This window comes from Alligator sinensis, unplaced genomic scaffold (genome assembly GCF_000455745.1).
Source record: "Alligator sinensis unplaced genomic scaffold, ASM45574v1 scaffold876_1, whole genome shotgun sequence".
Classification (NCBI taxonomy): Eukaryota; Metazoa; Chordata; order Crocodylia; family Alligatoridae; genus Alligator; species Alligator sinensis.
The window spans coordinates 719,836-736,374 of record NW_005841938.1 but is presented as its reverse complement, the minus strand read 5'-3'; the positions used below and the strand labels follow the sequence as shown (position 1 = coordinate 736,374).

Below are 16,539 nucleotides of genomic sequence, written 5' to 3'. Positions count from 1 at the left end.
AGGGAAGGTTATGAATAGTGGCCTGGGACCCAGGGCCGTACCTGGGACCAGCATCCTGCACAAGCTGCTTTATTCCACACTTGGCGTATGTCCATCCTGTCCCTGACTGTGGTCTGCTGACTGGCTATAGCAACACCTCTCTCCAACCCCCCCAGTAGTCCATGCCATTTCCAGAAGATATGAGGCTGAGCTTCTTTCCTAGATGGGTCTCATCTTCCCTCCTCTGTGTGTTTAGTGCTCACTTGAGCTGAGCCAGATGAAAGGACAGCAAATCCAGTTGCTCTTCTGCACCCTGCTTCTAATCTCTACCCTAATCATAATGAGAACAAAGCACAGGAGGAGAAGGAAGTAGGGGTAAGCTCCCTAGACAGGGTCTGGTGAAGGTCCCTCTCCATTGGAGCCCTTCTAGGAATTAGTCTGCCCTATGTTTCTGTGTGTACACCAGCAAAGCGATATAGATGGGGAAGGGCAACTTGTGCAGCTCATAGCAGTTGAAGGCTTCTCTTAGGAGTTGCCACAAGCAGAGGTATAAATATACCCTTAATGTGCTCTCCTGAGGCTTAGCTTAGTTCAGCCTGAAAGTTAACCAAGGGAAACTACACACAGATACTCTGTATGTGTCCACACAAGGAGTGAGGCAGAACAGCTACTAGTCTACACTCCCAGCCTAGCTTACTGCACAACCACTTCCCCACGCAGACAAATCCTAAAAGTTACCGGAAGCCAGCAGCTTATTTCTTTAATGCCACCCAGAGGGGGATCCCGAGAGTTGACGACACAAAGGAAAGTGAAATACAAAGACTGAACGGAAAGAAAACTCATGGGTTCAGTAAAGTTGAAGGTCATTTCTGGCCAAAGCACCAGAATGAAGTCCCTACACCTAGGGACACCTAATTCCCAGGTAAGCTTGTAAATTGGATTACAGTAGTGCCCAGCCCTTTTACAAGGGTGAGCTTTCACCTTAAGCGAAGAAGACTTCTCCATGGGGATATCCAATTGCCATATTGAAATTCTGTGGGGCTCTGGCATTATTGCACCAGTGCTTGCTGTGGATGTGTCAGCCCCACAAGCAGCCAGTTTTATCATGTTGATCTCTGCACACACAGGTAGAGAGCGATTTGACCTGCCCTCCCATTATGCTTGTGACTATTAGCAGGGATGGAAATGCTCTGCTTGCTGTGCTCACCTGAAATATTGCAATCCATGCGTAGCCAATGTTATCAAAGTTGATTGCTCCTTTGAAGGGGTTGTGCTCCCCAGCTGAACAGTTGGTATAATACTGGTTCCAGTTGACACAGGAGGTATTAGTGGTATCATTATAGGAGTAATAGTCTAGGGTGCACTCTAGACCTTCTTCTCTCCGCGTTGGGATGTTGCGGCAGTAGCGCATGCCATTCTCCCGCGGCTGGGAGCAGATGAAGGGGTTCTCGTCCTCGTTCTCTGTCTGGTAGTATCTTTCCAACTCTACTGTATAAGGACTTAAAGAGAACAGACAATTGGGTTTTGCACACTGACTAAAGGCAACCTGTCAAGACAATCACAACAGTAATAACAGTGCATCTCCAACAATGTGCATCCAGGATCTCAATGCATCTTACAGAACAGACCTTGCAGCAGCCACCTCTGAGTTCACATTTTTAATCCACTTTAGGAAACGGAGGGCGCTTGTACACGTGACACCATTCCCATGTACATGTGACAAAAATATCACTTTACGTGGCTTAATGGCGTCAGGCGGTACACATGCAGGAATTTTCGGGGATTTGAAATGAGTTTGCAACATTGCAAACTAAACTACGTCCTGATGTAGTTTGGTTTGCAACAATGCATTGCAGCTATTAGTCAGCTTGCCCCCCAGCTGCAGGAGAGGCAGGCAGTCTCTGCAGAAAAAAAGGATCAGGCCCCTCGCTGCTTCCACCTTCAGCAGGCGCCTGGTGAAGGTAGAAGTGGTGAGGGGCCCAATCCTCATCGCTTTTTTCTGGTGGAGCCTACCCGCCTCTCCCACTGCCAGGGTGCAAGCTGTCAGCGGGCTGAGCAGCCCCCGAGCTGCAGGGGCCTCTGGTCCTTCCCTCTGCAATGGTGGTGCCTCCTGGGGCTGCCTGGGCAGGCTTCTAGGGGGCCGAGTGCTGCCTCAGCTTAGAGTTGGGGACGATTTGGATTGGGCCAGGTGCTGCCTCCGAGCTGGGGCAGCACCCAGCCCATTAGCAGCCCACCCGGGTGGCTTTGGGGAGCTCCACTGCCACAGAAGGAAGGACCGGGGCCCACTGGCAGCTCAACTCCCAGCTACAGGAGAGGCAGGCAGGCTCCACCAAAACAGGATTGGATGGAAACCCCTAAATTGAAACAGTGGGTTTCAATTCAAAACCCACCGTTTCAATGTAGGGGGCAGAGAATGCAACCCTAAACGCCCGTCACGTGTACAAGTGCCCCACGGCACTGAGGGGCTAGGGGCTAAGTGACTTGCCCTCAGGCACTGAGCATGTCAGTGGGTAAGAGAGCTCAGGGATCCTGACTCCTAGCAGACACGGCCTCTCTTCACCTACTGAAAGGCAAAAAAAAAAAAAGAAAGAGAGACCACAGCCTTATAGTCAGCCTAGAACAGTTTCATCCACAGCATCTGAAGAAAGTTGAACCTCCTCTTCAATTGCCAGTTAAGCAAAAACCATGAGAAAGATAAAGAAAAAAAAAACGAAGCGAGGGAGGAAGAGAAAGAAGTTAGTTAGAGAAGAGAGTCAAATTCTGCTGTGAGGTACAATGGGGTAAATCTGGAGCGACTCCACTCCTGTTACTGAATAGCGACTCCACCCAGAATTACTCCTGGCTTACAGTCGGGGAACCAAAAGCAGAGTTTGGCCTGGTGATGTTATATCCTTTCCAAAGGGTTTTCACTGCACTAAAAGAGAAATCCATCTGTTCTGGCCATTTTATCTTCTGCCCTTCCAAAGATGCTGAAAATCCCTGTGCAGCGGCAGAATACACCACTTGGATAGACTCCTTCTTCACAAGGCCGGGATCTCTTGAGGTTCCCTGTGCCAGAGTTAGGTCCCGTTTGCTATTCAGTGTGGCAGTTCAAAGTCAGGCGAGATGAAAATTCCCACAAAAGATGGTCCTGAAACAATAAGCAAGTCCACACCACACACACCAGGGGAGACGAAACAGTCCTTTGGCCAGTTGGAAACGACTACTTCTTGCTCTACAACCGGCTATCTCCTTAATGCCACCAGGACTCCCTGTAAAGCTTGAAAAGCTATTTTTAAGCCTAGTGTAGCCCAGTTAATTCCTACAGAATTTCCTTTAATACCATTCAAAGCTTAGCTAAACCCCTGGAATCTGGTTCAATTAAACAGCACCCAAACCTGTAGCTACTTTGGATTTACACAGCAGTTATCAGTTCATTTGCTGGATTACCATTTACCTAAAAGGACTTTCCATGTTATTTTAATTCCCGCTCCTAAGACTGCAGAACCTACAAGAGATGTCACAAATAGTCTGGAGCTGCATGAGAGAGGACTAAGGTTGCAATGCTATCACCTCCCAGCATGGATCTAACAGTTAGATCAGCTGCTGGGAGGTGACAGGCAAAATGAAGTACGGAGATGCAGAGCCTTTGTTCTGTACCTAGACCCAAATGCCTTTAGCATCAAGTATCTAGTTAGTTAGTTTGTTATATATATTTCATTGAGTCTGTTCTTGCTGTTTTGGTCGCTATTGCTGTAAGATGAATAATATGAGAATATAGTTCCTCAGCCTGGGACTTATGACCTTAACATGTAGTGGGTATCTGTCAGTGGGAAGACCAACCTGACTTCCCACCTTATTTAATAATGGAAAAATCTGATTAGATCTGCAGGCTAAATGGAAGTGGGTATTTTGGAAGGCTTTTATCTAGAAGAGGTCAAAGACTATTATACCCTAGAGCAGAGGTTCCCAAACTTTTTCTTATGGAGTACTCCCTTCCAGACCTACCAGCTGCCCCTGTACGCCTGCCAGCATACATTTTCTATTTGAACTCCTTAAATGCCAATTATTATTAAAATGAAAATTAAACCTGCCATTACATAATTTCTCCCGTATATGCCTCCACAAATGTCTTGCGTATGCCCAGGGGTATGCATACCACACTTAGAGAATCCCAGGCTAGAGGATAGCTTGAATATCAGTAAGGAACTGGAAGAGTTCATACTCCAGGTGAGCGGCCTAGCCAAGAATGGCAATCAGAAGTCAGAAAGCCAGATTTGACCACAATGGTGCGTCTGACCTTAAAAGCCACAAACCTATGATAATGAATGGCTCAGGGCAGGGACTGCACCTGCTGTGTGTTACACTAGCCGTACATTGCATTATGCTGTGTACTGTGCCATGATCCTCCTGGGGTCCCTAGGTGCTACTGCCGCTTCAGTACAAATAAACAATAGCAGCTGCCGAATGGGATTCAGATCCCACTGTCTCCACCAATGTAGAAAAGGTCACGTATTAATTATATGCTGAATCTGGAAAGCCTGATCTCTGTCTCTAAGGTTTTTTTCTAAGGCACCTGTCAATCAGAGCAGCAGCTGAATACCATGCCGCAGTTACAGACAGCACTCAGCGCGCCTGAAATGGCAACTTTTTGTCACAGCCTCCTTTGTTCCTGCTACGCCTCTGGGCAGGAGTTTTTGGCTGTGTTTGGGAATAGGGAATATTTATGAAATGCTGGGATTTCTTTTAAGGTGACATCATCTCATCTTGCACAGGCTGAGAGTCGAGCAGGGTCAAGGTTACCATCAGTCCCGAGTGCCAGTGCTGAATGCACTTTCCTGCCAGAAGGTGCTAATGGATGGCCGTGTAGGACTTGCTTGATGCATAAGCACTCAGTCTTGTTAAAGGGACAGATGGGATAAATCGCCCTCCTTTGTTCGGGAGTTTGAATTCTTGAGGTTCCCTCGTACGCACCTGAGAGCTGATACCAGGCTCAGCTCTGAAGACCTTGTGCTTCCCAGAAGACCAGCTCTGAGCTGGAGGGGTTTTCCAGATATAAAAGCTCAGGGGACAATGGCCGGAGATGAAAACAGTGAAGAAACTGAGAGATTTGAGCCAAACCTAATAAGAGAGTCAAAAAAGAGCTGCTTCTTGGGACAGGGTATATGCATTTGCAAGAGCCAGCTGCTCCATGCAGCCTGTGACCACTTTGGTTCAACAAGGGGTGACATGCCGACATCAGACCCCACGGCTCTCGGGGAAGGATGCACTCATGCGTGAGCCAAGTGGGAAATGCAGCAGCAAAGCTGCATTGGAGGGCAGTCCACACAGCATCTCTCCAGAACACCAGGCAAAGGTATCAGGAGTGGCTCCCTGAGGATGCCCCAGAACTGTTTCACTGTCTCGTTCCCAGGTTTAGGATGTGCAAGCAGGAGCGAGCAGGTGAGGTATGTGAGAGCATGTCACTCCCACAAAATGCTAGAGGTGTGGCGTAGCTGTGGCCTTGGGATCTACATCCATCAGTCGCTCACCTCCATACACTAACTATCCTACTATAGCTGGGCATAGTGGCTTCTGGGGTGATGTCCCCTTGGCATCCCACTCATCCTCCTCTGTCCCCCAGGCACTGATCTTCTGCTTTTCAGATAATCTCAACTTACACCGGCTCAGCCAGGTGGGAGTCTTCAGTCACTGACCTCCATGTAGAGGGGGTCTCACATTTACATTACACTTCTATAATCTGGGCAATTTGAATTCCTTGCACTACATCAGGATCAGAGGGCAGCATTCCCACCAGATACGCAGGTCTCCTTAACAGAGAATGACTGCACAGGTGCCCGCTTTAGTGCCAGAGGTTTATTAGATTGAAGAACCGGTATTGTATTAAACTCATTTCCCCGCTGATTTGAAAAAAAGAGGAAAAGAAAAGAAAAAAGCCCCCGCCTCTGAGTCATGAGCTTTCTCACGAAAGAACGAGAATGAAGATTCTCGTGAAATCCACCCTGCGATTCAGTAGCAGAGCAGTTGGCAGTTTTCTTAGGGCCAAGGTGACATGCCACTGAAGTCGATGACCACACTTCGACTGGCCTTGATGGAACAACAATGAATCTGACCTCCGGGCAGATGCCTACAGCTCTCAGTTGCGGTGGCAGAGGCAATAGCAGTGCCAGGGGAGGGCCTTTTCTGTACTTACATGCTGAAGTTCTCCGGGAAGAAACAGCGGTTCCTGAGCAACCCTGCCCATAGCTGGACTCCCACGATACCAAAGATAAAGAAGACAAAGAAACAGAGGAGGAGGACATTCCCCAGCATGGGCAGTGTGTCCAAGAGAAGGGTCACCAGGATGCGCATACCTGAGGCAAGAAGAAGTGGGAGTTAAAGAAGAAAAGTCTACTGAAAAGTTCCTTATTCATCCTGTTCTAGCTAACTCCCCCCCACTCAGTCCTTGCCAAACCATCCACCGACCCACTCATTGCTGAGCTGCCTTCATTAACCTCCCAATCGTCTTCTCCTCCAGTGTCCTTCTCATCCTCAAGTGACTTCCCCCCACCTGCTGCTCTCTCATTTACCTCTACATTTCTGATGAGGACCTTGGGACTTCCTCCTTTCAGACCTACCTTCCACTTGGCAGCCTGAGCTCCCATAATCACTGTGATACTTGATCTACAAACCATCTGCATACCTCATCATCCCCCCCCACCCCCTGCTTTCCTGAACTCCTTGCTTCCTAAAACTCCTCACTCCCAAATATTCAGCTCAAATGTGACGCCGCCAACATGGTGCTAGCTGAACTCCGGCGCCAATGCCAAAGCTTTGGGTGCGTCCACACACAAAGCTTTTGAGGTGGCAAAACCCTCCACTCAGCTGGCGGAGCCGGTCCACCTGTGCTGAATGGCACGTGGCTTCTGCAGCCGCCCAGCAGGCAGTGACGGTGCATCTAGACACTGGCCAAGCCATCTCGCTGGCCACCACGGGCCACGCAGCAGCTGGGGTTATTCCAGAGCGCCCCTTGCACTCTCACAGCTCAGGTGCTGAGCGGAGCTACACAACTACCTGAGCCACATGGTATCTAGAGAGACCTTTCCTTGGACAGCCTCTTTTAAAACCCCCTTCTCTCCCTAATTCCCCTTGTCTTCTCTACATCCATTTGCCTCCTTAAAATACAGGACTTTCCATGGCAGATAATTCATACAAGTTCAGGAATGTTCAGTTCTGTAACAAAGACAAATTGATGGTGACTTCAACTTGACATTTACACAAAAAAAATGATTTCGCCCGACATGTCTGTAATATTCTGCTCATCTCCCTCTCTCTCTTTCTGTCTCCCTCTGCCTCTCACACTCGCTCTCTTGCTTATATTGATTTTTATTTAAAGAAACCTTTACTGTTGCTTCCTCTACCATGGCACCTCAACAAGACTTTTTTCATTGTTATCCGATGCTGTCACCTCCTGTCCAAAGCATCTTCCCTCCTCCACTCCGCTTTTGGAGAAACGAGGAAATAACCACCATACGTATCTTCTAATTAACTGAAGTGACCTACTCTGGTTCAGGGGTTTAGGTTGTAGCCGTGTTGGTCTAAGGATATAGGCAAACAAGGTTCCTTGGGTGAATTTGATATCTTTTATTAGACCAACCCAAATGGTTGGAGAATAGTTATTAAGCAAGCTTTCGGGTTCAAAAACCCTTCGTCAGGCTCAGGAAGCTGCAGCAGTTGGTGTGTGCTCTTCCTGGATGGAATGAAAAGTAAAGAAGCCAGGGGCTGGGCTGGGCTGGGCTGGGCTGGGGAGTCAGGTGCCAGGCAGATTGTAATGTATCAAAAATCCAATGTCTATGTTTAGTCCCTGATCTCTAGTATCCAGCAGGTTGATGAAATGGAGCTCATAGGCTCGTCTCTGGGATTTGTTGTGTAAGTTTCCCTTGAGGATCAGGACTGAGAGATTGGAGAGAGAGTGGCCCTCCTGTGAGAAATGTGCCCCCACCGGTAGTTGGGTGTTTCTGTCTTTGATGGATTTCCGGTGTGCGTTCATTCTGGTGCACAGTTGTTGTCTGGTCTCTCCTACATATCTTCCATCAGGGCATTTGGTGCATTGGATGAGGTATACTACATTCCTGGAGGTGCAGCTGTAAGATCCTGGGATGCTGATGGCTCTGTTGCGGGGTGTAGTAATAGTGGGGGTGGTGGAGATGTGGGGACAGGTTTTGCATTTCTTGTCATGGCATGGTCTGGATCCTTTTGGTGTGTTCTGGGGTTGAGGAAGTTTGCTTCTGGTGATGAGGTTGGCGAGGTTCGGTGCTTGTCTGAAGGCTAGGATGGGTGGCTCTGGGAAGATCTTTTTAAGAATAGGGTCTTTTTCTAATATGGGTTGCAATTTTTTGAGGATTTTCCATACAGGTTCAAGGGAGGGGTGATAGGTCATAACCAGCGGTGTGCGATTTGTGGGTGTTTTTCTTCTGTACTGCAGCAGTTCTTCACGTGGTATCCAGGTGGCTCTTTCAAACGTGCGATCTACCTCTCTGGAGGAGTGTCCTTGCTGGGTGAAAGCCTTTTTAAGATTGGTGAGGTGGCAATCCCGGGTGTGCCCTTCAGTACAGATGCGGTGGTATCTGAGGGCTTGGCTGTATATCACTGCTTTTTTGGTGTGTTTCGGGTGATTGCTGGTTCTGTGCAGATATGTATGTTGGTCTGTGGGTTTCTTGTATACTGTGGTCTGTATTTTACCCTTCTGGATACTGATCCTTGTGTCTAAAAAGGGGATGTTGGTGTTGGAGTATTCTAAAGAAAGTCGGATGGAGGGATGGTGACTGTTGAATTTCTGGTGGAACTCAAGTAGAGATTCCAGGTTCTCACTCCAAATGATGAAGATGTCATCGATATATCGTAAGTACAGCAAGGGTTTGATGGTGCAGTTCTTGAGGAAGTCTTCTTCCAGGTGGCTCATAAAAAGGTTGGCATACTGTGGGGCCATTTTAGTGCCCATAGCTGTTCCCATCATCTGGAGGAAGTGTTGATTATTAAAAGTGAAATTGTTGTGTGTGAGGATGAAGTGTATAAGCTCAGTGATATCTTTGGGTCTGTATTCTGGGTTGTAATCTTGTTCCTGTAGATATGTAAGGCAGGCATGGATGCCATCCTGGTGTGGGATGTTGGTGTATAGGCTGGTAACGTCCATGGTGGCTAGGAGTGTGTTCCTGGGAAGGTGGTCTATGTTTTTAAGTTTCCGTAGCAAGTCTGTGGTGTCTTGGACAAAACTTGCTCTGTGGGTGACAAGCGGTTTTAGGATGGATTCAACAAAACCTGATATTTCCTCAGTTAGGGTCCCATGGTTGGATATGATAGGTCTGCCAGGGTTCCCTTGTTTGTGGATTTTAGGGAGCATGTAAAAAGTCCCTGGGTTAGGTAGCGGGGGGATCAAGGTCTGTAGTTTTTCTTGTAATCTTGGTGGAAATGATTTGATGGTATTGTTGAGTTTTTTGGTGAAAAGGGGAGTAGGATCTTCTTGTAGTTCTTTGTAGTAGGTGGTGTCAGAGAGCTGTCTGTTGGCTTCCTTTATGTAATCCTCACGGTTTAGGATGACTATGGCTCCTCCTTTATCTGCTGGTTTTATTACTATTTGGTGGTTAGATCTTAGAGATTCTATGGCCTTTTTCTCTGGTAGAGAGAGGTTGTTATGAGTCAGAGGTCAGAGTATGTAGTGTTTCTTTCAATGTCCTTCAGGGATCTGAATATGTCTGAATGGATCTGGCATACTGTATAGCTTGGCAGTACTGGTAGAAATTTAAGTTTGCAAAGGGTCTGTGCTAAAATATACAGTATGCAGTTTTTATGCCAGTGATGATTATAATATGCATAGTCCTTATTTTCACGTTAGTCATCATTGTGCCTGATCATACTATAATGCATTACTCATATTGAAATAAATACAATAAATGCCCTAAAATTGCCATTTAGCAAATAATTGTGGAGTCAGTGTTCTGAAAGGCATAAGGTTGAAAATCATTTCCACTCTAAGCATTTGTTTTTATAAATGTCTTCTACTTTTCTCTTTTTGGCCTGCAAAATCCAATATATTTTCTCTCAAAGTGACTGGAGGAAGGGGCTGTTAAAGCAAATCATCCAAACACCTTCTGAGCATCAATACTCACATTTTCCCTTTTTCTCTCCTCTGCTTCTTTCAGCCTGCAGCTTCCAAATCCCTTTGACTTTTGTTTAACTTGTATAAATGTGTGTGTTGCACTGTGAAATAGTTTTAATGTAGCTAGTGTAAGTTTGCTTAATGGACATTCTGGAGAAAAACTCCTGAACTTTATTTAGGCTTGATATTGGAAAAATCTATAAATTATCTGCCTGGATTGCAAGCAGCACAAACCTCAGTTTCTACAATAACACAGGGTGGGAAAGAATGCAGGATGTTCTGACTCAACAAACCACCTACAGTACCTAAAGCACAATTGTAAATTAGATTTGAAAAGGCTTTCAAGGCTTTTATGCACTACATTTCTAGTTTTTCTCAGACAGATTGATCTTCTCTTCAAGACTTTAGGTCAAATCCTGACTCTGTGTGAACTCATATAGTGCCAATAACAGGAACTCCTGCTCCAAGAATAAATGAATTTTTAGTGTGTGTCATTTGACTTTCCATTGATACACAATTCAAGGCTGCAAGCAGATGGAACTTAAAGGAATCATTAAGGTGGTGCTTCTAGCAAGCCAGAGGAAGGAACCTGCTCTGTGTTGTTTAATGTTCTATTTAAACACAAAAACTGTAGCCTCAGCTGGAGTCTTTCTGTTGAAACCCTGCTGGAGATGTCAGTTATGCATACTTGATAGAGCCCAAGTAGCAACTAAAATTGGAGTCAGTAACTGCAGCTTGCTGAATCTTCAAATAAGTTTCGGGGTAGTGGGAAGGGGAGGGTGTTCTGTTTTTTTCTGTTCACATCCTATAGGTGGGTGATACCCAGGTCCTGGCATAGTTATGTGGAGTTGTGCCCACATTGACCCATAGGGCAGACTGGGGCAATTGCCTGTCTACCCTAGAGGCTTTCCTGTTCAACACATGAACCCCTGTGGGGCTCAACCTTTTTGACCAATGGGGCAGAAGGGCAGTGCTCAGACCAACTATGGGCCAGATCTGTCTGGTGTTTCTGATCCGGCACAGGGCGGTCACAGCAGGGCCCCATCCAGGCATGCTGAGTGGGGCAGAAGCCTGGATCCACGCTGGTCCCATGGTGAGGGTGGGGCATGGCCCAGCCCCTATTCTATCTTCAAGTCTCCTAGGCATCAGAACTTATTGAGCCGCTCTAAATTAGGTTTTATTTAATTCAATTCATTCATAAAACTCTTACGTTTCCTTATACCTTTTCTTCCTCCCTAACCCAAGAGGGTATTTGCACTGATAACTTTGAGTTACAAATCTCATGTTATATTCATGTGCCTCCCTTGAACCTGTATGGAAAATCCTCAAAAAATTGCAACCCATATTAGACAAAGACCCTATTCTTAAAAAGATCTTCCCAGAGCCACCCATCCTAGCCTTCAGACAAGCACCGAACCTCGCCAACCTCATCACCAGAAGCAAACTTCCTCAACCCCGGAACGCACCAAAAGGATCCAGACCGTGCCAGGACAAGAAATGCAAAACCTGCCCCCACATCTCCACCACCCCCACTATTACTACACCCCACAACAGAGCCATCAGCATCCCAGGATCTTACAGCTGCACCTCCAGGAATGTAGTATACCTCATCCAATGCACCAAATGCCCTGATGGAAGATATGTAGGAGAGACCAGACAACAACCGTGCACCAGAATGAACGCACACCGGAAATCCATCAAAGACAGAAACACCCAACTACCGGTGGGGGCACATTTCTCACAGGAGGGCCACTCTCTCTCCAATCTCTCAGTCCTGATCCTCAAGGGAAACTTACACAACACATCCCAGAGACGAGCCTATGAGCTCCATTTCATCAACCTGCTGGATACTAGAGATCAGGGACTAAACATAGACATTGGATTTTTGATACGTTACAAGCTGCCTGGCAACTGACTCCCCAGCCCAGCCCAGCCCCTGGCTTCTTTGCTTTTCATTCCATCCAGGAAGAGCACACACCGACTGCTGCAGCTTCTTGAGCCTGACGAAGGGGAAAGCTTGCTTAATAACTATTCTCCAACCATTTGGGTTGGTCTAATAAAAGATATCAAATTCACCCAAGGAACCTTGTCTGCCTACTCTGGTTCATGCATTTATCATTTTGCAGAACTCTCTTTCTTTTTTTTTTCCCCCCTTCCCACCCTATCTTGCTATCCATTGTAGTTATGCTGCATAGGAGATGAGATAAATTACCCAGGATTTGCAAATACATTAAGTGAATTACATCCACAGTTAGACAGCGGAAGATAAATTCAGCCATCCATCAGTTCTGCAGGGGGGGAAAAATTACAAACAGAATTCTGAAGCTACTGTAATGATTAAAACAGCAGCAGCAACAGAAAACCAGATTAAGTTTAATAGACAGGATCAGAAAAATAAATAGAGCCCAGGAATTTCCAGCATTGATAGACAGAGCGGGAGCTGATTGCTTCTCATCAAGGCAACAGGATGGTTCAACAAGCTGGACGTTCTGACTTGCATTTAATTTGGCTAATAATGTTGAATTGGATACACTGGCGTACACATACAGACAAACAGCTTTTCTAAAGCAGCAGTGCCTGCATTTAACACACCCACCATCCTTCCTGACTGAGGTTAAACTTATTACTTGTCTGTCCTGGAGTTTTAAACTGAGGCCCATCCCCACAATCTCAGTGCTTCAGATGTAAAATTGATAGCGATGCATAAGGTCCTTAATGGATGTCATTGAATCCCTGGCACCTCTCTCCATTTAAAAATAAGTTTTTAACATCATTCTGTTTTGCTGGGGGCTGGGAAATAGATGGGTTGTTCACATTAGGAGCATAATTTATGGTGGAAAAAAAGCTCTCTCTCAAAGGGGAAGGCATTCCAATATTTACCAAAAATAACAGGGATGTGGTGAAGGCACCGTTTCACCTAGCTCTCTGGAAGGCACAAACTATAGGTTCTCAACTGGCAGGTCATGGCCACACTGCCCTTCGTATGTGGCCAGAAAAGGAAGAGACCCAATGAGGAAATGGTTGAAAATTGCTCATTTACATTAGTAGATCCTAATCCAGATATGCTCGTGGAGTGACCGAGGGTTCATCTCCGTGAGCGTATCTGCTGGCAGAACAGTCCTTGGATGTCACCTGGAAAGTGGCAAACACTAAACCAAAGAAAAGGGGTATGTGCAGATGTCACATTTAGCTCAACCTAACTAGGGTGAGATTGATCTAAATGCCCCTTTGTGCAGATGTTGGGGGGTTTAAATTGGGCTAAAAGTGGTGGGCCCGACCTAAATTAGTTCATCTGAGTCGGTGAACTAACTTAGATTGGGAATGGGTTAGCCCAATTTATCGAACACCTATACATGTTTGGAGTACATCCCTGGGGCCGGGAAAGCCCAGCCACTAGCCCCAGCCCCAGGGGACTATGGTCTTCCTAACCCTCCTGACTCTGACTGGGCTTTTTTTAGTCCCCCCCACAACCCACCTACCCCCAGATGGAGAATGCTTCCCATGGACCCAGCAGCCACTCCTGATCCTACCAACATTGTCTACCCCCCAGACCTGCCAACCCCCTCCTCTACCCCAAATTACTTTAAATAGAGTTCCCCAAGCAGCTCCCAGCACTGGCAAATGCCTGCACGTGCCACTCCTGATCTACGATCATGCAGCTTAAAGGAAACCACATAATCATAGACCGGATCCAGCAAACGTCTGCATGTACCCAAGTGCGCTATTTCTCTGTAGCAAAAGCACCCACACAGAGGATGGTAGAGTTCTGCCATGCAGATCTGCCTTGAGAAGCTTAGAAAGAGACACGGCAAAACAGTACCGCGTGGCTGAAGATGTGTTTCACAGCGTACCTCTGGGCGACCGGTAATGTACAGGTACGACAGGTATGAGCTACCATGCCCCTGACTCGCACACATCCTGTCGGTCACCACTCATCACAAGCCGCTTTCCCAAAACGTCATCAATTTGCAACATAACTCAGAGCAGAACTCTTTGCTCCGTCCCCAAAAAGGGAGAGGGGGGCAGTCAGCTAGGAAAGTGAGTGAGCTTGGAAAAGATGCAGCTAGTCTCTTGCTGCCTTTGGGATTAAATGATTTGCTCCAAAGCTGGCTAGATGGATGGAGTGTTTTTTAAAGCAGCGTGGGGCGAAGCCCTCTATAAACAGCAGAAGACAAGAGCAACGGTAAGAGCTGACCCACTCCAGAGAAGTAGGTGAACATTTTAAGTGCAAGGTGAGAAAAAGATTGTACTTGCTCTCTGAAGTCTGGAGTTCCTGAAATAATGAGCCAGAATGGACTTTAAAAGAAGGACGGAAATCAGATCCAACTTACTGGGGACTCTGTTAATGGCTCTCAGTGGCCGCAGTACTCGGACTGTCCGAACAGCTGAGAAACTAACGTTCTGCAAGTCCAGGGAGTATTCCAGCATGCTACAGAAAACACAAACATGGAAGCACATCAAAGATCTGCAGGAGGAAAGTTAGATGATCAAACATCATAAATCAAACATTAGATGCAGATTGCCCACAGAGACACTTTCGACTCAGTCTTCCCCATCAGGAAAATTTTCTGGAGAAATTAATGAGGGGTTATTTGCATATCAGAATAAAGCCACTGAGAGGGAATATCTCACACACATACACCACTTTCTCTTTCTTTCTCATTTGTTTTAGTTACTTCCTTGTCGAGGCTCCAAGTGAGAAGCTTCCCGAAGATTACTCTACTATCCAGGAGGGGAATGTCTATAGAAAGGTTTGTTGGTAACATCATAAAGCAGACGCTGTAACAAACCCATGGCCACTTAGGATTTCATGCCTGTCACTGTGCTGCGCAGTACAACTGACCCCGAATAACAGGGATGAACCTCAAAGAGTTCTGGCTGCACCAGTTTATACGGTCTACTCCTTGAATGAGGAGAGAATGGCCTAGGGTCTAGAAGATAGCCGAGTTATTTTAAGTCCGTCCAGTGGAGGGCAACAGAGTATGTGCACACGAACACACACACACGGACACACGCGCACGCTTAAATAAACAATACTTGTCTATGATATTTTCCCATCGTCAACGTACTGGACAAACGCTGACTATCTAACCTCCTAATACTCCTCCCAGGTATGTAATAATGTATTATCCTCATTTGACAGTGGAGGACACTGGGGCACAGAAGATCTAAGTGACTTTGTCCCAGGCTATAAAGCATACAAGCAGTTCACTCATTTTTTGTCAAACATATCAGCATTTCGTTGTTGTCTATGGTGCAGATCATACAAATTATCTGGTGGAACCCATGGCGAGCATGCTTCCCCCATAGGGCCCACAGAGGGAGACTAGGTGATGCGGTCACGGTTGCAAAAGGTGTCAGTGGTAGGGCAGGACTGCCCAGGTCCCACACTACCACTTTTACTACTGGACCATCCTTCCTCCCCAGTGTAAGAGGTAGAGATGGCCCTTACTCATCCTGCTATGCCATGTTGTCTCTGATTCATTGGATCATAGGAAAGAGCTAGAAACGACCCCACAAGGTCTAGTCCAGTTCCCTGCCCAAGGCAGGATCATCCGTGACCGAACAAGCCCAGCTAAGTGTCTGTCTAACCTGCTCTTGAAAACTTCCAAGCATGGAGATGGCACAATAAAGACACACCTGAAGAACTCTGCCAGCAAAGATTTTTTTTTTTTAAAGAAGGACAGTCTCCAGTCAACCCAAGCTGCACACAGAGTGTGGGGCTCGAAGGGAGTCCTGGGTCCTGCTATAAAAGGCACTGAATACTGTTGGGGAATTTATCAAGCTCTACCTCAAGCCTTGCTAGGCAGTCTGACCTATTCCTCCTATGGAGAGCCTGGCAGCTCACTCCTTTGAAAGTTAGAAACCCTTTAACTTTGAACCTTACTTTATTCCCAGCCAGTTTTTCCACATTTGCTCGTATACAACATTGTCCTAAGTAGCTCACATACATGTTCTCTTTCCCAGATGCCCCTGCTGTATTTATAGAAATGGCTTTATCTCCCCTTCGCCTTCCACTTGGCTAAGAAAGCTAAACTGTTTCAGTCTCCTCACATAACATAGGTCCTCTATTCCTTTGATGGTCCTTGCAGCCCTCCTTTGTACCTGTTCCAGTTTGAATAATTTTTTGTTGAACATTCACGGGACTTGACCCCCATATGCCTGATTACAACCTGAAGCCCATTTACCACGTAGGATGTAGGAGGCATAGATAAAACAGACACCAGAAGAGCTGGATTTTGCTGATGACATATAGCTCTTAAGTGGCAGAGCAAAAAAATGCACAACATAGACTGAAAAACTGTCCAGCAAAGCAAAAGAAAGGTGGGGTTAATACTCAATTAAGAGAACTGATCTAAAAGTAGAACCTCCCTCAGCAATTCCCACATCAAGTATTATTTAAGAGCCTAAAGAATGCAAGAGGTGAATCAATTCATATCAATTCA

The 16,539-nt window shown here is 46.4% G+C and overlaps 1 protein-coding gene across 1 annotated transcript in view; it reads right to left on the bottom strand.

The window, feature by feature from the left end:
- The window catches only part of LOC102382057 (canalicular multispecific organic anion transporter 2), a 361,044-nt gene that overhangs the window by 200,307 nt on the left and 144,198 nt on the right, over positions 1–16,539 (bottom strand). The window contains exons 5-7 of the mRNA XM_014518064.2: positions 14,425–14,522; positions 6,152–6,311; positions 1,187–1,478 (exon numbers count right to left, since the gene is read on the bottom strand). Of these exons, the coding sequence (XP_014373550.1) occupies positions 1,187–1,478; positions 6,152–6,311; positions 14,425–14,522 (550 nt within the window). The remainder of the gene's footprint in view (positions 1–1,186; positions 1,479–6,151; positions 6,312–14,424; positions 14,523–16,539) is intronic.